General features: G+C 37.3%; 1 protein-coding gene across 3 annotated transcripts in view; it reads left to right on the forward strand.

The window, feature by feature from the left end:
* Positions 1-20,664, forward strand: part of b3glcta (beta 3-glucosyltransferase a) — a 49,360-nt gene extending 28,696 nt beyond the window's left edge. For 2 of the 3 annotated variants that reach the window (XM_056756427.1, XM_056756426.1), the window contains exons 4-15: positions 722-831; positions 7,313-7,389; positions 8,465-8,576; positions 10,010-10,146; positions 10,619-10,682; positions 11,330-11,461; positions 13,186-13,255; positions 14,327-14,440; positions 17,829-17,928; positions 18,044-18,163; positions 18,568-18,712; positions 19,575-20,664. In XM_056756427.1, the coding sequence (XP_056612405.1) occupies positions 722-831; positions 7,313-7,389; positions 8,465-8,576; positions 10,010-10,146; positions 10,619-10,682; positions 11,330-11,461; positions 13,186-13,255; positions 14,327-14,440; positions 17,829-17,928; positions 18,044-18,163; positions 18,568-18,712; positions 19,575-19,733 (1,340 nt within the window). In that variant the 3' untranslated portion in view covers positions 19,734-20,664. The remainder of the gene's footprint in view (positions 1-721; positions 832-7,312; positions 7,390-8,464; positions 8,577-10,009; positions 10,147-10,618; positions 10,683-11,329; positions 11,462-13,185; positions 13,256-14,326; positions 14,441-17,828; positions 17,929-18,043; positions 18,164-18,567; positions 18,713-19,574) is intronic. The other variant, XM_056756425.1, reaches the window with a different exon arrangement.
* Positions 20,665-23,151: the final 2,487 nt, after the last annotated feature.

The raw sequence follows: 23,151 nt of genomic DNA on the forward strand, positions 1-23,151 counted from the left end.
TTTTCTAACCTACTTGGGATAGACAATAATGCTTTTTGAATTGAATTGAATCAATCTGTAAATGTTGTGTTTTTCCACCTGGAGTACTATTTTGAAAGCATTGGCGTATTAAAAACATTGTGTGCCTTAACCACTCGAGATTACATTTAGTTAGTAGAAATATTTTCAAAGATATTAGAAATATGATGTCTAATTTACTCACCCTCACAATGTCCCAAACTTACATATATTTTTTTTCAGTCGAGAACAAAAAACCTATTTGGAAGAATGTTTGTAACCAAACAGTTCTGGGGCAGTATTGACTACTATAATAGGACAAAAATCTACTTTGGTGGTCATTGGTGCCCCACAACAGTTTTCTTATCCACACACTTTAAAATATCTTCTTTTGTGTTATACATAACAAAAAAATAGTACACATTTGAATTTTTTTGGGTGAATTATCAATATAAGGTGAAATGTTGTGTGCTTCCTTATTTGCCAATTTCTATAAAAAAAAACATCTATAGAATCAAGAATTTTGAGATTTTAAAGAAATAAAATCCCAATGTCTTTCCTATACTTGGAGTTTGAAATGAATGTTTCCTAGAGATGCACTTGCCACAGCAATAAAATCGTTCTGTCACAAAATAAATGTCATCGGTCTCAAAGGAATCTTTGTGAGCTCCACAGAAAGCGAATGAATCTTCTGACATGTTGTTTCTCTCTACATTCGTTGTAGAATTGAGAGACGTCGTGTTTGTCATCCAGAGCCAGAGGAATTCGTACCATGTCCAGCAGGCAGAGAAACTCAGAACAGACCTTCTTCAGCAGACACGAGCACTTCAACAGGTACCCGACACTATTCATTACCTTCCCCACAATTTCATGACGGTTTTACCTTATGGTTGGCATGGTTTCACATGAAGTTTTTTAATTATTAGGGTTCACATACAGTTGTGTTCAAAATTATTCAACCCCCAATGCTGTAAAGGGTTTTAGGGAATTTAGTGTACATTTGTAATTGTATTCAGAATGTAATCCTACAAGGACTTCTTAAAGAGCCATATGCAACTAAAATGACATCAATTAGTTTTTTTAATACAGCAGTAAATGTTTCTTTTGTGAATTCTTCATTGACATAAATATTCAACCCCTTAAAGACTACCTCTCTGAAGAACAGAGGTTCAATGAAGTGTTTTCAATCAGGTATTGAAAACACCTGTGGATATCAGGGAGCATCAATAAAGCCTAATAAGCACCAATTAGGCAGCTTTAAAATGACTGTGATACTCAGCTCCTTCTAGACATTTACTGGTGTGGTTACAAACATGGTGAGGTCAAGAGAATGGTCCAGGAAGACAAGAGAACAGGTGATTACTCTTCACAGGAAGGGCAATGGCTATAAGAAGATTGCAAAGATGTTAAACATACCAAGAGACACCATAGGAAGCATCATTCGCAAATTCAAGGCAAACGGCACTGTTGAAACGCTACCTGGTCGTGGCAGAAAGAAGATGCTGACTTCGACTGCTGTGCGGTACCTGAAGCGTAGAGTGGAGAAAAGTCCCCGTGTGACTGCTGAGGAACTGAGAAAAGATTTGTCAGATGTGGGTACTGAAGTTTCTGCTCAGACAATACGGCGCACCCTGCGTAATGAAGGCCTCCATGCCAGAACTCCCAGGCGCACCCCCTTGCTGTCCCCAAAGAATAAGAAGAGTCGACTGCAGTATGCCAAAAGTCATGTGGACAAACCACAGAAGTTTTGGGATGTTGTTCTGTGGACTGATGAAACAAAATTAGAACTGTTTGGGCCCATGGATCAACGCTATGTTTGGAGGAGGAAGAACAAGGCCTATGAAGAAAAGAACACCTTGCCTACTGTGAAGCATGGCGGGGGGTCAATCATGCTTTGGGGCTGTTTTGCTTCTGCAGGTACTGGGAAGCTTCAGCGTGTGCAAGGTACCATGAATTCTCTTCAGTACCAGGAGATATTGGATGACAATGTGATGCAGTCCGTCACAAACCTGAGGCTTGGAAGACGTTGGACCTTTCAACAGGACAATGATCCCAAGCATACATCCAAGTCCACTAGAGCATGGTTGCAGATTAAAGGCTGGAACATTTTGAAGTGGCCATCGCAGTCACCAGACTTAAATCCGATTGAGAACCTCTGGTGGGACTTAAAGAAAGCAGTTGCAGTGCGCAAGTCTAAGAATGTGACTGAACTGGAGGCTTTTGCCCATGATGAATGGGCGAAGATACCCGTAGATCGCTGCAAGACACTTGTGTCAAGCTATGCTTCACGTTGAAAAGCTGTTATAACTGTAAAAGGATGTTGTGCTAAGTACTAAGATTGAATGTCACTTGGGGGTTGAATAAAACTGATAATGATGTGAGCTCAGAAAAGACATTTGTGGTTATTTCATTATAAATGTTCTGTTATATTTGTCTGACCTACACGTGCCTCTTTGATTTAATTGTAAGCAGGATGACTGAATGATCATAATCAATGTCAAACCGACCAAAACAATCAATTTCAGTGGGGGTTGAATAATTTTGAACACAACTGTAGATGATGTGTGCAGTTCTAGACTCCACATTAATAGCAACTGTCATAAACCTTTTACCAAGCCAGGTGTGCACAATTATATTTTTGATCTACTTTTATAAGTATTTTGAAAAAAGTAAAAAAAATTGTGCAGTTCCCTAAATATGTTTAGCTTTTATTGTCATAAAAGCAAGTTTCTCGTATTATTCGTAGCACGTCTTATCAGACATTCTCATTTCAGAAAGCGCAAGAATGGATAATAGTGACATTGTCAGAAAGTAAAGTGGTGAGATTGACATTTCAAATCTAAACAGCTTTATCGCAGTGAGAGAAAGTGTTGGGTTCAGCCTTAGCGTTTTAGCCTCCATAGTGTGTTCCATTATTTCCCAGGATTCTTGGAGAGTGAAAATATAATGCATTGTGTTTCTTCCACCCCTCCGAACTTCACCTGATCATTTAACGGTCCTGTAGACAAACTCTTTCTGACTGCCTGTTTTTAAAAGCCGATGTGCCAAACTGCAGTAACCTCTGAGCTCAGCACCAGTTCACTGAGCCGTCACCCTCCGATCCAATCAAAACCAGATTAAGAATCCTCTCTTATCCTCTGCCATATCTCTTCTGCTTCCTCTCATTTTCGGTCTCCTGTTTTCCCCCCAGAATGCTATAATTCTTCAAAGGTTGTACGCTTGAATGTTGTACATTTTCTTCATGAATTAAGTCCGAGTTATGTTGCAGTACTCAAGTTTTGATTTCCTTTTACGATTCCCATCCTATTATTTCTCCTTCTGATGTGTTGCTTGGCGGAAGCCCTTTGTGGTCAAACAGATGTAAATTGTTTTCATTGATGCAGTTGCGTTATAACATCCTCAAAGTGTGTGATATCTCATGTAAGGTAAACATCAGTGACTAGATTGGCATCAAAAGAAAGTCAGTAGCCTTAAAGCCGCTATCATATTCGTGTAAGGAATTCTGGTTAGATGTGTTATATGTGAAATCTCTGTTCACCCAAAAAAGGAATATTCCTTCATTTATATGATGGACATAAATAACCAAAGATATATGATGAGATATATTAAAGGCAAAGTTCACCCAAAAATGAACTTTCTTTCCTTATTTACTCAACTTGTCATTTCCAACCTGTGTGATTTCGCTTTCTTCAGCGGAACACAAAAGAAGATTCTGAAAAATGTTGGTAGCTGAACAACGCCGGTACCCATTGACTTGCACTGTACGGACACAAAACCAATCCAAGTGAATGGGTACCGCCATTGTTCCATTACCAACATTCATGGATATATCTTTTGTGTTCTACAGAAGACAGTAAGCCATACAGATTTGAAATCACAAGAGGGCAAGTAAATGATGACACAATTTTTATTTTAAGCCCCCCCTGACTTGCATCATATCGACACTAAACCACTGAGACATTTCTCAATATATCTTCTTTTGTGTTCTGCAGAAGAAAGAAAGTCATACAGGTTGTGAATAACTTGGGCGTGAAGGAATAATGGCAGAATTTACATTTTTGGATATAATATCCTTCAGTGATATTCTGTTTTCCAGTGCAGTATGTTAAAAGACGATGCAAACCTTGAAGATAACAAATAAGAAAAATCTTTATAAATAAATAAGCTATGCAGAAGACTATGTATTTAATAATTAACTAAAATGTCATGCTTAAAACACATTAAAAACAACTCTGTAGAAACTTATTCTCAAAGAACATGTTGTTCTTTTTTGATTTAATGCGGTTTATGACTTGCCACAAGATGTCAGCACTGATCTGAAAAACGCAACAATCCCAGTGCAGTCCCCATGCATGGCAAACTCCACAGAGCAATTTGAATCTCATTAGTTGGAGCTATCAAAATTAATATTTATTTGCTATAGAGAAATGCTCATACATCACATCCTTAAACAGACATGCACATCAGTTCCTGTCCTCTCTGGGTCTGCCCATGAAGTCTGATAGCTCCAGTAATGTCTTTCTGAATTGGTCTTTAGATTGATCTTTTTGCTCCATGTGACTGTATACTGTAGTTCTGTAGAGCATTACTCACTGACACTCAGATGCTAGTGTGCAGCCAACAGTGACTGTTCTTGGCTGTGGGGTATTCGTTCCGCCACTGGGGGGCCAAAGCAGCAGAACAGTGGGAGCGCCCATCTTCAAATTCAATGAACCAAAGACCAACAGAGACTGTAGACAGACTCGCTGAGCTATTCAATCCATCAACTTTAAGGCCATGAAAGTGTACGGAGTTGTGCTAATTCTGTATGGTATAAAATGTGGCTTTACATGTAAACTAGAATATGAGCATACATTTCAAGTCTTGAAGATTTGTTTGTGGCTGCAAATTATAATATGAACGGTTTCTTTCTCTTTATTATCCTGCTATGTTCATTATCCGTATGGTCCGTTCACACAGAGAATGACAACTATAAACAATGACTACATGACATGAACAGCCACGGAAAAAATTAAGAGACCATTTCAAAATTATTTCTGGTTTTCTCAATTTACTATTTATAGGTATGTGTTTAGGGAAATTATCATTTTGTTTCATTCTGTGAACTACTAACAATATTCCTCCCAAGTTTCAAATACAATTATTTTTTTCTATTTGCATTTATTTGTAGAAAATGAAAACTGCAGAAATAGGTAAAAAAAACAGAAAAGATCCTCTGTGTTTTTTCAGACCCAAATACTGCAAAGAAAACAAGTTCATATACGCTTTTAAAGAATACTACAGTATCATTTGTACATGTATTTAGAAATAACTTTTTCGTGTGACGTTGAAATTCAACTGGAATGGCCACAATACATCTAGAGAATGTCTATTATTTTTTTCCATGGCATATCAGCGTTCACAAATTCACACCAATGGGCATCAACCTTTATCTTTATTGTCGTTTTTATCATTCAGTGTGTGAACGGTATTTACACTACTTGCCTCTCAGAGTCCATACAAATGGGACAACGCTCAAATATTTGCATAATAGTTTCTGACCTATCTTTTCTCTTCCATTCATTTTGATACTGAATTGTGATTGGTCTTTATATCTACTTCTATTTCAGACTATTCAAAGGCATCCTAGATCATATGATATTAAATGTTTCTTGCAAAAAGCCAACAAGACGTACAAGACATTAGGTTTTTTAATTGTTCTGGCAAAAGATTTGCAAAACTCTGTTATAAAAAGCCTTATTGATATAAGAATTCAAATATGCATCCTGATTCCTACGAAAGTAACTGAGGGAGTTTTTTTTAAATGCAAATGACTTGGAAAAGGCAACAGGGTCATTTATTATAGACAATAAGGAGGCTGTGATTAGTTTCTTCCATCAGCTCAAATTTTCTCTAATGAATTACACCGATACACAGTCACGGTTGGACCGCACAGCCTTTAGCAGGTCAGTGTGATGCATCACATTTGTTCCAATCTCTATTGTAATTAGGCCGAATGGACAGAGTACATTAGGCAAGTCAATCCGACCTCACAACTGAAATGCAACCACATAATGATTTGTATTAGTTTGAACTGACATGCAGCTTTTTAAAATACACTTTAGATGCTGGCGTCCGACTGGGAAATTCTCTTCATGTATATTTTATGCCCTTATACAATCTTAAAAGATTTGTTTAATGAGGATGTTGTCTATTCTCTCCTGTAAGCGATTTGCGCCGGGTCAAAACATGCCGGCAATGTTATTTAGCGTATCGGCAGTTTTTCAAAGCCGTCACTGCAGTTTGGCCAGCGTGGATTAGTTCTTGGGTTCATTTATCACCCACGTTCTCTCGGGGTAATATTCTACCCAAGGCCTGACATTTAACCACGTTTGAATCCCTTTTAGATTAAGGAACTGATTACACAAAGAAAATGTCAGTTTGTTAGAAATGGCACGAAGGGTAATTACTGCATTCATAATCAGAAAGGTGAACTTTCCCATCAGCGACAAAACCTTCATTTGTTTAGCAGTTTGAAACATTAGGGATAAAGATAGAAGAATTGGCGTCATGAGGTATGCTTTAACCTTAGCTATGTGTCGCTTTCTGTGTTTTAGGACACAGTTCAAACGCCAATTAGCTTCTAATTTCTCACCTGTCTGCTCTCTGGCGGACACCTGAATAAATCTGAGCGCCCTTCTGTTTCTGAGAGGTTGCACAACGGTAACAGGGTTTCGCTGACCTACATCATCATCATCATCTTCACACTGAGTCACAGTATAATCAAAGTCTCTTTCACGCTTTTACACATCCTGATGAGCAGCACGAAGTGTCACAAAGTCCTCAGTTTTCAGCTCTATATTTAGTCCTCATCATGTCTTTCTATTTTACGTCTTTTCTTTTTCTAGGATATTAGGATCAAGCTGCTTGGACGCATGTTATGTACACCGGTATTGAATATGTGTTACGAAAGAAAATTGAAAAGCGTTTGCATGTGCGTTTTTTGAATCAAATTTATTTAAATGGCTGGGTGATTTTGTTCAAATATAAAGGAATGGAGCTTAATAAATAGTATCTGACTAAATAGTATTTAGTCAGAACCAAATGCCATCATCCTCTACAGGAGAAATGACATTTACAGAATATTTTGTATCAGAATGTAACAGGCAGGTTTAGTCTCTTAGACAGCCAAAAAATGTCTGAGAAGATGCATCTCTATTCCTGTCTGTTCTTGCATGTGTAGCTACAGTCTGTGATTCTGCGATCCCTGATAGCTGTGAGAGTTCTCACGGTATCTTTCCATTACTGAAAGTAACAGAGTGTTTGTCTGTTTCAGAATGCCCCTGTCATCCTGCTCCTGCACACGCTGTCAGATACAGAAGGAACATGGAGTATTCTCCCACTGCTGCCTTAGTAAGTGAGGAAAAAACTTTACAGGCATCACAGACACTCTGCAAGGTGAAATTTACAAAGGGACGTTCCAGTTATTATAAATGATATATACAGCCATGGAAATAATTGGGAGAAATATCCTTATTGATCTCTAGCTTCAGTCATCTGTCAAATGCGCGTTAAACAGAGGCTTGTTTTTCTGTCAAATGACGGGAAGGAAAGTTCCAGAGTAGATGCTATCCTATTGGAACAAAACAAAAAATGCAGCGTTCGTCACCAGAACTTATCACACGCCTCCGTCATGCGCATTCGAGAGATGACGGAAGCTAGACATCAACGTTAATATCACTGTCAATATGGATATTTCTCTTAAACAAACGCATGGATTCGCTTCAGAAGACCTTTGTTTAGACCACGGAGCTGTGTCGAGCAGTTCTTTGATTGACAGCCATTCTACCGCTTAGAAGTACAATGATATTTGATATTATTATCCGACTGCATTATTCTTTGAGAAGAAACCATATTTAGTTAGGATGCATTGAGGGTAAGTAAAACATGGGGAAATTTGGATTGGGTAGTAAAGTGTCCTTTTAACTTTTTAAATGATTTTATTTAATGCAATAAAGGTACAATGAAATATGAATAGTCAAGTCAATGTAAACTTTATTGTCAAAACCGACCATGGAACAGTAGTTACACAGAAGGATCGAAATTGCATTTCCTAAACTCCAAAATGTGCAGTATTAATTAAACACACATGTATAAACACAAAGAGCACACATCGCTTATTGAATATTATTTAAAATGAATATAAATGTAAATAAATGTGTTAAATTATAACCAAACACAGACCGAAAGTTAACTTCGGGCCATGTGTGTGCATCCATTAGACCCGTGTGTAAATCAGCAGGTGTATTTCAGATCTCCAGGAGCAGGATTGGGCTCCCCGATCTAAGATTTGGATTTTACATTTACATTTACATTCATATCAATTGAAATGAAAATATTATGCATTAACTACTGTAGCTTATATAAAGTTTACTGGTTTATGTTTTTGATTTTTAATGTTGATAAAACAGACTGTTCTTTTCTTCAGCTTTTCGTCTCATTTTGGTAAGAACTGTTCTTGGATCATGTTTCTGGAAGAGGACACCAGGGTGTCACTTGAAAAACTTCATGGAGTCCTCCAAAAATTTGACAGGAGAAAAGTAAGAACTTTCGGCGATGTGCAGTGACTCTTGCATCCAGAAATGCATCCAGATTTTCATTTGTATGCTCGATGCCAAAGAATATATGGGTCTGTAACGTGCCGTGCCGCTTTGTTCCTTATCAAATTAAACAAGATGTGCTTGTGGTGTTCTCGTGGTAAACAGCACTGGGGTCAGGGTTATTTTCTCCTAATATTGTATTTTACAAAGCGTTCCACATGTGCCAAATCTAAAAATGCTCAATAAGGTTCCTAACTTTTATTAGAACACATGACTAATTAACAATTTTAATGAACAACGTGTAATTTTTATTTTGAGACGTTTTTTCCACTGTGTTTTAAGCCTTATATTCTGTACCATATGCCGTCTTGGGCCAGTAGTACTATGGACACACACGTTTCTGCTTATTATTATGCTGATCATTTTTTCCTGCATTAATTACTATAATATTATTGATAGCATATACTGTTAAGAGGATCACAGATTGCGCGCATTATAAATGGCATCTAAAAGCCCTTTAAGCCTTTCTCCTCAAATAACATGAATTATTGTAAATGTCAAACCCCAGGGTGCAAGCATTTTATGGGAAAAAGTTGGTTTGAGTAATTGGTTCACAGTCAGACGTTAATCTTATTGAACTGCGAAATTATTTATCGTGATCGATAAACTTTTTCAGACCTTGGGCCATGTGCGCTAAATGGCTCTCAACAAGGCCTCCTTGATAAATCCCTCCTTACAGACGTCAGATAATATTACAAACACAGACAGACTAGCAGAGATTTCTGCTTGATTTGGAGTTGCTATGTATAGACGTGATTATTGCTATTTGTGAGTACAGAAGTACTTACAGCTAAATCCGAGTCACACATCAATTTTGCTCTTCAAACTAACCTCGTCCTGTTCTTTTTTCGGTATGAGAGCAATGAATTTAAAGAAATGACCGGACACAAAGCCCATTTCGTTTCAAATGGGAAACGTGTCTATAAATTCACAGTTTTTACTGCAATGTTACCGACTGATTTATTTTACAGGAATAAAGTAATATATGTAGGTACAAACACAAAATTTCTCCCACAATGCACATTTATGATGTGTTATTTTTATTTTGTATTCTTTAAAACCAGATAACTCCAAAATGCATATAAAAAACAGCCAGTTCCCTCTCCAAAATCTATTTTATGATTAAAAGAAAACAAGACATACGCTTTATAAAGGACAGCATTTTCATTTAACTGATATGATGTTTCAAATTTAGAAGGTCACAGATCTCAGGATCACAGTATTTAATCCTGATGTCTCATTTACATACAGTACAGTATGTCTGTGCAACGTGAGACCCGCAGACAGTGTCATTAAAATGGACGGCAGGCGTTATGGTTTAATTTAGTCTGAGATGACCATCGATGTGATTGATATCTTCTTTGTGTCCCCAGGAGTGGTTTCTTGGCAAGCCATTACACGATGAAGAGTCCACCATCATCCATCATTACGCCTTCTCTGAGAACCCTGCAGCTTTTGAGTACCCAGACTTCTCTGCAGGATGGGCGCTTAGCATCCCTCTTGTCAACAGGTTCGATTGCCTTCTGATGCCCTTGACTGACAGCCACAAGGCTTCTCAAGGGTTTAGCTCTTCCAATATGACCCGTATTTAAATTACTCAAAAAAACTATACTAATATATTTAGCAAGCATATATTTTTTATATATAGATATAATAATAGTACTAATAATAATACATTTGTATTGTTGTTATTATTATTTCTATCGTCATTACCATAAATACAAATAATAAAATATTATTATGATCATTTTCTTCAACAATTATAAATAGAATAATAATCAAAATAATACTATTCATAATTTATTATTATTATTGAGGATGATAATAATGAAATGTTATTATTATTAATATTTTGTTAATAATTTTATATACAAATTTTTATATTAGTAATATTACATAACACTTTCTTGGTTCATGATTCTTTAATACAATTATTTTTGTATTTGCTGTTTAGTTAGCTCATTTTAATTATTGCATTTTAGATTGGCAAACAAAATACAAGAAGATCCCTTAAAGTCAGACTTCACCATAGATCTAAAGCACGAGGTGAGAACGGGATTTTTTATCTCTTTATTTGTACCAGGATGTATTGTCATGATCTCGATTGTAATGATGTTGTGGACAGTTAAACACTTTCTGTTTCTGACTGACGTGTTTGCTATTGTATGAGAAGCTCATGACATACAGATACCGGGGTGTTCTAAGGGTTATCATTCTTTGTAATCTGTTATTTTACCCTTTAATTGGAACATCTCTACCAGAATCTTCCAGAATCTGCCCACACATTTCTCAAAGACATTTTGTAACTCAACCTTTTTGTCCGATCTTTCCCTCTCCAACAGGCTCGCTCGCTCACTCCATTAAATTTCCCTCGGTGAATAAGTCTTCCAATCCACTCCTCACAGCCTCCGTTACATCACATCCTTTGCAGGATTAATTTGTTTTTGGTCTCTATATTATTTTGTCCCTTTCTGCAAGGTTCCTGCAGAGCCGAGGACAGACAGTCTGCTAACTCGGGATACACCACGACAATCACATTTTCGAATGAGAACATTTATGTTTTTGATGTAGTATCATGTCCCATTCACAATATAAAAGACTTAGCGGCGTTGGTGCTCATGTATGGATAAATGCAACACTTCCCAATTCCAGGACGTTAGAGTGCATTTGTCTAAAACGTCCTTCTCCCATAGGTGGCGCTGTATATCTGGGAGGACGGAAAGGGACCTCGTCTGACAGCGGTTCCAGAGTTTTGCACGTTGTCGGAGCAGTCTCCAGACACCCAACACTGTGCCACCACTGTCAGCAGCCGCTCACCGCTGTGTGTAGGTAACCTCAACACCTAGCGAAACCACTTAACACACCTTTCACAAACACATTTAATGTGATGTTGTAAGGTTTTCTGTGACACAATATACACTGGATACATTTTCACAACATTAAAAAAATATAACAGGCACAAGATTAAATTAAATTGAATATAATAGACAGAACAAAAAGTAAACAAAGGAAAAATATTTCGGAATATGAAATCAAATAGTGCAGAAACATTAAATCAGTGTTGCCAGTTATGCGGGTTTAATGCAAAATTAGTCACAGTTGCCCTGAGCTTTTTTTGCAGGTTGAAGGTAAATATAATTCAAAAAGAGAACTTTTGTTGATTTTAATGTAAAATAGAATGTATTTATGATTACTATTAGACATTCATTTTCAATAATAAATTGTATTACACAACAGTGAATTTATTGTAAGGATGGATGTTGCATAAATTTGGTCTCAAGTCATTGGATTGGGGGGTTATAACACAGATCTTGCAACCATGTCTCAAATATCTCTAAAGTGCCCCAGCAACAGCAGCAGATTAAGGTTCAGTGAGAGGTTGCATTTTTTACTCAAAGGAATATATGATAGTTCAGTTTTTTTAACTCAAAGTAATGTAAAAGTAAAAAAAGCTTAATTTCCATATGCAACAGTATGTCACTGTAAGCATGCTATTCTGAAGACTGTCACTAGAGACCATAAAAGTCATTTAAATGCTTCTCTAATGTCTCTTGAAACATTGCACTGCAGAAGCATTTGGGCTTCTCACACTGAATAAAGTGAATTATTCGAAATATTTCACATATTCCTGGCAGATCTTTTGTGAGGGAATGAAAATATTCCTTTTAAATACAACACTTTTTGGGTAGCATGTTAAAAATCTACAGAATAGATTTTGATTTTGTGGTTTCAAACATATTTTTGGCCAATACAGATAATTATAGAACTGTGTAGAAACATCATCAGTGTGACAACTTGCCCCAACCAGCATAGAGTGAACTACCACTACCAAAGGAAACACACAATTGTGCCACTGGTCTCAGAACCTTGGATTTCCACAGGAAATCACGCTTCTTTAAATGAAATATAGCATCTTTAGAAAAGAACAGTGTGGATCAACCACTTTTAAACCAGAAAGAGGTGAATATTTAGCACCTGCCTACACAAGGTTAAGTCAAATTTATAAACAAATGTTACATAATTTTTCAAATAAGCATGCCTGTTTTCAGCACTACCCATTATCGACGGCTCTCAAAACTGCAGACTAAAACATTACCAGCTTTGTCAGGTCATTTTGTTTGGAAGCAGCTCTCATTTTCTTGTCTTATGTTTCATCCTCCCCTGACAGTCCTCCAGAATCATCTCCAGTGTTTAATATTCAGAGCGGGAACAGTGCAGAACACTGTCTCCCTGAAGCAGCGCTCCGCTATCTTACCTCAGACCTTAGGTTATCAGGCCTTTGCATGCTCTCCACAGATCCAGAAGCATAATCCCGAGAGGCACACACTGCCATGATAAAGAAGCTTGTGTTTGTTAAAAGAAGATTGATTTGGCAGGGTAAATGTTTCCGGAGAATCAATGTTTTTTTTTAGCAGTGATGTCTTTTTAACGTGTTTATATTTGCTGAGACGTTTTTGTACTTGAAAGGTACAGAACTACACAAATAGTGTTTCATCACGGTAAATCAGAGTATCATGTCACATCACCTTTCTCTTTATCTTCCTCCCAGGGTCAGCCTGTTAAAAGCGACAACATCTTCGTAGCAGTGAAAACCTGCAAGAAGTTCCATTTCGACAGAGGTGAGCGGCTCGTCCTTGGAAATCTGTGATTCTGACACACATCCATCTCAAAGGTCTAAATCGATCTTTACAGGAGCACTTACCGTTGTAATAGCATTTACGAAGAGCTGTGTTGAAGTTGTGCCCGTTTTCAAGTCAGACCGCTCGAGTCGTTGCCGATGAAGTCCAACGTGCCCTTCGTTTTAAGGGTTCAGCGGGCATCTCACGCCGTTTAACCTCCGGAGCAGTTGTGTGTTGAGAGTCCTTTGGCTTAGAGCCGTGGTGGGCATCCCTCCAGGGTTGGGCCCTTCACTGCAACTCCGGGCGGTCGCTAAGCACAGGGCATCAATTCCAACTTAATGAGACAGATAAAGTGTAACACCTTGTATTCTCAGAACCATCTGTCGAGGAAAATAGACAACGCTGAACACGTCAGCTGCATCTAATTGCACCGATTATCGTAATTATCTTTTACAAGTCAACGGCGAGGTGTTTAAGAGATGGTGTTAAGAAGAACATGATTTCCCCTTCGTTTATTTTTAGATTAAACTGCTACATCTACGAAGTGATGCTGAGGGAGTTAGCGTTACACCAGGAGGAAATATTGTGGCAGGATTCTGTTTATTCTACATGGCTGTTAAATTCTTAATTCTGATTGGCTGAGAAATCTTTTTATGTGTAACAAAGGCATAATCACGCTGGCAATCTTAGGGTTGGATATATCAGTGCGGTTTGCAACAGTCATTTGGCATTTGAAGCCAAACATCAACTGCTTTCCTGTAGCTCAGTGGACGCAAGGTTGTGGGTTCGATCCCAGGGGATTGCAAATACCTATGTAAAATGTATAGGATAAAGCAATGTAAGTCGCTTTGGATAAAAGCATCTGCCAAATGCCTAAATGTAATGTAATGTAATGTAAATGTAAATGATGGATATGATTTGCAGTAAAATGGATTATATTCACCTAAATGTATTTGTTTTCATGGGGTAAAATTTCATTTTAAAGATGACGTGTGTAATTCTTTGTCCTAAATAGTGTGTCTCCATGGTGCTGTACTCACAAGTTTTTTTATCGATTTATCTTAATGACAGTCCCAGTTGTGAAGAAAACATGGGAGAAACAGACCAAACTTCTGGAGTACTACAGCGATTATGCCGATCCTTCTATACCTACTATTGATCTGGGTGTGCCCAACACAGAGAGGGGTAAGTGCTTAAATCTGATTTTATATTTCGTTGTAAATATATTATATTTATATAAAATTAATCAGTTGACTCTTTAAGGTACTGTGTGTAATATTCCAAGGTGTACATTTTTTGGAGGATGTTTTGACAGAAATGCAATTTAATATACATATAACTGTGTGTTCAGAGATGTGTAAAGACCTTACATAATCAAGTTTTATGTTTTTATTATCTTGGAATGAGCTATTTGTATCTATATACACCGCAGGTCCCCTAGCATGGAATTTGTCATGTTATTTTTACAGTTTTCGGACAGTCTGCTCTACAGAGCCCGAAAATGTAAATGCGAAAAAGATGCCGCTAAAATGGCCATATTGCTCCTTTGAAGAAAGAAATTCAATGGGATTTAATGGTTACACTCGATTTAATGGTTACAATGGTCTCTATTGGTAAGAAAATGCTATTAAGTGATACTGGAATAAGGCCCAAAACACGCTACATAAAGTACATTTGTCATGTTTTAATGTTAACCAGCAGCTGCTTTTTAATTGTTTTTGTAACAGGAATCAAAATGTTTTTGGTAACACTTTCCAACAAGGTGCTATCTGTAAAGAAATTGTTAATGCATTAGCTAACAGGAACTTACAATGAACAATATTAATACAGCATATAATGATAACTTAATGTTAATTTCAGTATTTACTAATACATTATTAGAATCAAACATTGTCACATAGTTAACATGATTAAATGCTCCATGAACTTACATAAATAACTGTATTGACATGAACCAACAAAAAAAGGATTAATAAATGCTTAAATCTATACTGTTCATTGTTAGCTAATGTTAGATAATACATTTACTACTGTTAACAAATAACACCTTATTTTAAACCGACTTTTTTACTAAAATTGTTGTACTCTTATTTCTTCAACTAAGCAACGTGTCTACTTATTTTGCCTTTCCTATTGTAAGGAAATTAATCAAACTATCATACCATTCGGTTTTTATCAAACCTTTTATTTTTTTGTCATGTTTTTGCAAACTTGTTTAGTTAAACATAAAAAAAAGATTTTAGAAAGTCTGAGGCGGTAACAGTGATGTTTCCAGGTGAACCTGGTTCGACACGACACGATTACAAACTGTTCTCGGCTCTGAATTTACATTGTGCTAATGAATGCATGTAGAGCCGTTATAGCTCAGTCTCTTATGTTACTGTGGCAACCGCGTGACGCGTTTGTGTTAACATTAAAAAAAATTCGTTATCATCCCTGCGTTGGAAAAGGAAACCATTTACGTACCTGCTGTCATGGATCGGCCCGGAATGGAATGATTAAGCAACGAGAACGATTTGGCGCGATAGTGGAAAAGTGCTCAATAAGAGTAAATGGGGGCTTTTACGGTCCTTTTATTTTTGGATGAACCCCAACCATTCTATTTTTTTATGCTTTAAAGGCTTTTAATACTTTAAACCTTTAAATATATGTATTTCACATCGAAAGAGTCTTCTATACATAAACACCATGAACTCAACAATGCCTGCTCACTTTAAATAAATGGAAAATCTGATATGGCCAGAAAATGTTTTGGGATTAGAATGAAAATAGAAAACAGTTATATTGGTCAGGGCATCTCTCTGTATCTTTATTACATTCAGTATCTTTTCAGCTCAGTCTGTCAGAGATGACCGATTACAATACAATCATTATGATGCTGGAGTGAACAGGCTGCTCGGCTTCTGAAGACTAATCTTTGTGGGATAGATAGTTTATAGTCTGTACTGGATACAATTGATCATTTTGTCCATTATAGTTTTTATAGTACATATAGATATCCAGTCTAAATGTGCAGTTTTATTCCTGATAAATCTGTATGTGTTTGTGTTTCTATAGAGAAAAACTCATTTTTATGTTTTGCCACCAATACATTGTTAATTGTTGTTTATTTACTCTCATGTTGTTCAAAAACTGAAAATGACTCTTTGTTATCAAAAAGAAGGTATGTCAAGTAATATTTTTGTGTGTCTACTATGGAATTCAATAGGGGCCTAGTTGACTCATCATTACAAACATTCTTCAAAATATCTTCTTTTGTGTTCTGCCGGGGGGGGGGGGAGAAGATAGACAGGTTTGGAGTGATTTGAGGTCTGTTTAAATGAAATAATTTTCATTTTTTGGTAAGCTATCCCCATGCATGTCCCATTTTTCAAACCGATACACATATACAACAGGTCACACCTCTGGGTGGTTCCTCTTGTTCTTGACACACCTGTGTCATAATGGACTTTTTAACCCACAGGTGAGATGGCTGAATGCTGCCTGACAGGCCGGCACATTCTGTTCTGGTCTTTTCCCTCAGACCTCATTGTCGCTATTATGCTCCTCCACACAATTCTCACCCGCGCGGCACCGTCGTTCCACTACGCACACAGCGTCTTCGAGGTCCAACCTTGTTTTTTATTTTCCTGATGATAGTGACACTAGGGACAGTGTCTTCATTATCATTATCTGATTGTTTACTTGGCGGAAAAAGTTTCCTAAGATACTCTGAGATATCACACCATGTCTGCGATACAAAACGGTGATGTAGCGTTCTGTTCTATGGACATCCATTCTGTTTTCCTTTCGGTCTGCGGACAGACTGAGTGCATAAATCGCCTATTTCTACTGACAGCTGAATGATGGGTGACAATGAGAGCCGAATTGTAAAGCCCTCAGCAAAGTCAGACAAAGTCAACCCGCCTAAGGGGATTCAAAAATACAAGATATTGAAAATCTGAATGTCTATGACTCAATGGAGACCTTACTAGAGATTTTTTGAAATTGTAAAAGTGCGCTCTGACTTTTTGCTCAAACTTGTAGACTTTCAAAGCTAATTAAAGGAACAGTTCAGTTTTGTAGGCTTCAAAACATGGAGTTTTTTGTCACCATTCAATTTTATTGTATGATTAAAGCATAATCTGTGTTTTATCCAATAACACAAAAAGATTTTAGGTAAAGTGTGTAGTTAAAGTTCAGTGTGTCAAATTTAGCGGCATCTAGTGGTGAGGTTGAGAATTGCAACCAATGGCTCACTCCATCCCTCCCTATCAAAGCGCTATGATGGCTGACACAGGACTAAGATGTCGTCACGTTTTCGCTTCTTTGCCGAAGGAGATAACATATCTACGAAACACGCTCTGTTGGGCAGTTTGTTAAGGACTACTGTAGAAACAACATGACATGAAAGGGGACCTGCGGTGTATAGAACTAGCTTATTGTAAGGTAATAAGAGCATAACGCTTCATTATGTAAGGTCCTATACACCTCTGAAGACATAGTTTTGTATATTATATTGCATTTCTGTCAATAAATCGTCCAAAAAATGACACGTTGGAGCTTTAAGTACTTTAGCTACATCTGCATGCAGGTCACTGTGGAAAGACGTTCGCCATCTTGAGGAGATATCTAAGCAGGGCCGTGCCAAAGACTGATTGGCTGATAATTGTGGATGACGATACTCTTATAAGGTAAGCCCACATGCTGGCAACATTAATGTTATTGGCTCACGTGTTTACAACCAGTCATTGTTGTTAATAGCGCTTTACACATTAGTGGGTGGCATGATGTGTTTGGTTCTCACAGCTTGCCCAGACTGCAGGCCTTGCTGAGCTGTTATGACTCCAGTGAGCCGGTATGTCTGGGAGAGCGCTACGGTTATGGATTGGGCCAGGGAGGATACAGTTACATCACTGGTGGAGGGGGGTGAGTGTGCTCATTCAGTATTTAAAGGTACAACGGGTATTTGGTTCTAATAAAAAAAGTTGTAGGTAATTTGACAAATCTGTGTAAGTACAAGGTCTGACATTTATGAGCAATCTTAAAATTCACGTCACAAAGCCACAAAGTGGAACAATCACAATTGGAAATTGAGCCCCCGCAAAAGGTAATTGCCCAAGTGCTTTGCAATTTGCCAGTATGTTTCAGAAACAAAACAAGCTTAAATTAGCTTCCCATGTGGAAACGCGGTGCATGTTGTGCATGTGACAACCTCTTGTGCGGTATTCACAGACATTTAAAAACAAACACAAATAAAATGCACTAAATGCACATTTATACTATTTGATCATTGTATGCAATGAAGTTAAAACGTGTCGTTTGTTATACAGGATCGTGTTCAGTCGTGAAGCTGTGATCCGGTTGTTAGCCAGCGGCTGTAAGTGTTACAGCAATGATGCCCCTGACGACATGGTTTTGGGCATGTGCCTCAACGCCCTCCGAGTCCCCGTTACACACAGTCCCCTCTTTCATCAGGTAAACATGCACACAGTAGAAATTGAGAAACTGGGTACTTCTGGAGACAATTTTCTGGTATTTTTGTTCCTAAAAGTAGAAAGAACACCACCTCACATGCATAAACACCCTTCAGTATGACATGAACCTCTCCTCTCTGTCTTACTGCCAGCGCATGGAGACATCCCGCAGCGCTTTGTCCGGTAATCAAACGAGACAATAAGTGTAGGCGGCACGGCAGGCATCCCGCCACCTGAACCGTTAGTAGTCCAGTCACTCTGAATTTTTCAGTGTGCTAGATTGCACAGATAAGGTCCGACAGCCCTGTTTGGATTCGTTCGGGGGTTTCGTTTCAGCTTTCTAACCTCAGCTTCTTGTGAACTTTTTGAAGATCGACTGGGGGTTGTGCAGAATTATTTTGGTTCATTTTATAGTGGATACAATTTTGCGAGTTGGTCATTTTAGTGCCGTTTAGGTTTCTGCTTATACTCTCTTCAAGGGACCACTAACAATTGAAAATGGAACTCTTTGCAAATGGAAAATTGTCCGGACATGTTCATTCTGATTTATTTCTAGAAAAAGTAATAACTGCTTAGAACATCTGGGTTTTTTTCCTGGAGTGTTTTTTCTTAGTTCTCAGGAAGGTTTGCAGTTAGTTAAAACACGACAGGAGTGCTTTAACTTTTTGTTATTTCTTTTAAAAGAACCACTACTTTCAATAGTGTTAAGTATTTGGTATTTCTGTAAGGTCACATGACTTCACCAGTGTTTGTGGGGAGTGCTCTGTTTTTTTGAATGTACCAAAATAAGAGGGTTGCGAAACTTGTTTTGTCTATCAGTATTAATCAGATCTGTATGTTTATTTTATTTTTTATGTTTATAGGCCCGTCCTGAAGATTATGCGAGGGATTTTTTGGCCCACCAGACCCCTGTTTCCTTCCACAAACACTGGAACATCGACCCCGTTGCAGTCTTCAACAAGTGGTTGAAGTACGATAAACACTCTGATGTACTACAAAAGGGCACTAAGGAGGAATTATAATGTCTGTGTATATGTGTGTGTGCGTGTGCGCGTGTGTGCGTATAGGTGTGTGTATGTGTGTGTGTGAATAGTAACGTTTCATTTAATTTTCTAAGTAGTGAATCTTACACAAAGATTGAATGGAATGGGAGGTATGAATGTTAGCTTTACTGTGTTTTGGTCGCATGTCTTAGATGTTGGAAATTTATGTCTGAAATATTTATATTCCAATTATCACAACCTGTCTAAGGTTATTTGTAGGTTTATTTTTGAACACTTTTGTTTTTAAAGATGTGACTTATGTGTTAAATATGAAATTTATGATAAACTATTTCCTGTTGCCTTAAATCATCACTTGCAGAGTCCTGATTTCAACACAGAATCAAGTGTATTTCAACCAAAGAGAAGCTGAAGCTGAAGCTTCTCTCTGTTGGCAGTTTTTTTAGGTCCAATGTGATTTGAGAGCTCAAAAAAAAGTTTTATAGTGAAGTAAACTCCCGACACACACATACACTCACACTGTGTTACTTTAAAATCTCTGGCTAGTGTTACTTAAGAACAGCAGGCTAGTTTTTATTTTAGAAATATTAAATAAAATATTATTCTTAAAGTTGTTAATATACCTTTGTTGAAGATTTCATCAATGTGTGAACTTTGAACACCCTAAAAGACGATGCTACAGTAAATGGCTGCATGCATTGTTCATCAGCACTGATCATATTACAAAAATATATTTTCACAAAATGTCTTACTGTATTTCTATACACATACTTTTCTGTTTACTTTTATGAGTTTGGGGTCATTAAGAGATGGTGATTGTCATTTGTGCTGTGTTTGGAAAAAGATTTACAAAGTGACACACAGCAAAATGATGTTCTCATCGATGTTGCTACTAAATCTTCATGGAGACTTGATTTAAGAACTTAAACTTAAGATTGTCCTAATTAAAATGAATAATTCATTTTTAAGTTTTGTTTCTGATTAATAAAACATCGAAAGATGAAGTATCCTGTCTCAGCTTGTCTGCTCAGCGGTTTGTCTAATCTACACGCTAATCTATATCTCTTTAATTTAAATGTAATTTGAATGTATTTATTACTGTTTGCATTTCTTTTACAAACACATCTAAATTTGAAATAATACATTTACACTTACATTTAGGCATTTGGCAGACGTTACATTGCTTTATCCTATACATTTTACATGGGTATTTGCAATCCCTTGGGATCGAAACCACAACCTACAAGCTACATGAAAGCTAGTACTACACGCATACAGTTTTAGGTCTTCATGAAATGCTCATATTTTATTATCGACAACATTTGAATGAAGAAATAAAATATCCTAAAAAAATCCAGACTGAAGATCTGAACAAACTCTTGTAGTGTATTCCAGCCTTTAGTGACCTAGTAAACTCATCCAAATCTTTAATAATTCGGTTTTCTTATATCTCATTCAAAGTCTTTTGGATCTCTGTACAAACACAGATGTCGTTGGGTAGTTTTAATCTTTTTGCAAATATTATCAGCAACGTGATAATTGCTGTTCTTCATGTTTCTATAGAAATTTCAATGATAAGGTAGCCTTAGCTTAGAGTGCCTGCTCACACATCCAGATTTTATGATTCAAGTGTGGAGCTTTTGTGTTTATATGCATATTTAACAAATCCACCTGTCCTAGTAGCTCCACCACAGCTACCATTCTCATTAATGATGGATAAGACTAATACACTTAACAGTAATGCATATCTATGTTTACACATGAGTTGTTCACAAATCAGTTGGAACATCATGTTTATAACAATGAGTTCAGTGGCTTTGGAACCAAGCACTTGTAAAATCAGCTGGATGAAGAGAAGGTGATCTGTGCTGCTGTCATTGTGTAATGTAAATTTCACCACCACTGGAAGCTGTGAAATAAGGATTTTCCTTCTTAAGGCCTGTAATGTAGAAGAGGTTTGGTCTGACTCCAAAATAAGACCAAAAACTTTGTGATTTTGCCCGGGACGTGCACAGACATTTTAAGGGGCATGAGCTCAAGTGGAAAAAAGGGCACTTCTCATATTAGTTTTTATTTTTTCCAAACAAAATGTGAAATATATTAAAATAACTATTTTTTCAAATCCCTCACACTCCCACCATTGTTTAATGTTGTTTCATTTTCCAACAATGGTCTTCTGTAGAATTCACACATTTTATCACAAGAACAGGCGACAACATAGGAAATTAATCCACAAAGTGTCTGTTTTCTAGTTAAAGTTTCAAGTATACATTTAGGATAAATGACTGCACAAAGGAAAATGACATATTTTCACTAATAATATGTTTATTTTTCACAAGCCAATAAACTGTTTATTATTTTATTACTAAATATTTGGGGTATGATTGGGACACCAACAATGACCTTCACACTAAACTGAAAAAGGCAGCTAATTTTCTATTTTACAGGACAAAAAACATGCACTTTTTTTTAAACACACCACAAAAAATGATTGACAAAATAGAAAAATACAACACTTTAACTTATTATTATTAATATTATTATTGTTGCTATAATTACACTTTCTGTACCAGGCACGCGTGCATGGTGACAAGAACTCTGTTTCACATTTGAGGGAGGGCGATTTAGATCTATAAGTGCATACACAACATATAAAATGCATCATGAGGAGTCTGACATCAAACTTATCAAGTTATTGTTTAAGGGAGGACACTACTGTTCAATTTAGCTTTCATGTCTTCTTTTGCTCTAATGTGCTAGTCTGTTCATCATCACTCACCTACACACAAGACAAACGCTTCTGGAAAGGAGGCATGACTTCACTTCTGCGGCCCTCTGCCTGATGTGCCAAAAGTGCTACACACACAGCTGTGCGTGTGGCTGCAGACGTGGATGGGATAAGGGCATCTGGACTCTCAACATCTCCCGACCTGACCTGACATTTTCTAAATGTTTGACAAGGAAAGCCGGGCGCAAACAGAAACACGTACCCAGAAAAAGGCCACTTTCTCTCGAGGATGAAAAGGACCTGGGCTCAAGCTCCCGCCCCTGCACGTGCCTGGATTTTGCTATTTTATAGCTGTTTATCCATAACACTCCATACATTTAAATACTTTAACGTATCCTTTCTATATAATTATATGAGAGTATCAAAAAAACAATGTTGCTAAACGTTCTTTGGTTCAGCTTTTGACTTTAAGGTTCTTTGGGGAACCAAACCTGTTGTTATTTGGACACAGTAAAGGTATACCAGATTTACAAGTGAGGATGAGCAGATTCCATGGCAACAACACAAAACGAGACCACGTGCTGAATTTATCACATCTCTCTCTCTTTCACTCTCTCTCTCTCTCTCTCTCTCTCTCTCTTTCACACTCTCTCTCTCTCTCTCTCTCTCGCCGCGCGCGCACAAACTTTTCCAAGCTCCTTAAAGAGATGA

Source organism: Triplophysa dalaica, chromosome 9, assembly GCF_015846415.1.
Source record: "Triplophysa dalaica isolate WHDGS20190420 chromosome 9, ASM1584641v1, whole genome shotgun sequence".
Classification (NCBI taxonomy): Eukaryota; Metazoa; Chordata; class Actinopteri; order Cypriniformes; family Nemacheilidae; genus Triplophysa; species Triplophysa dalaica.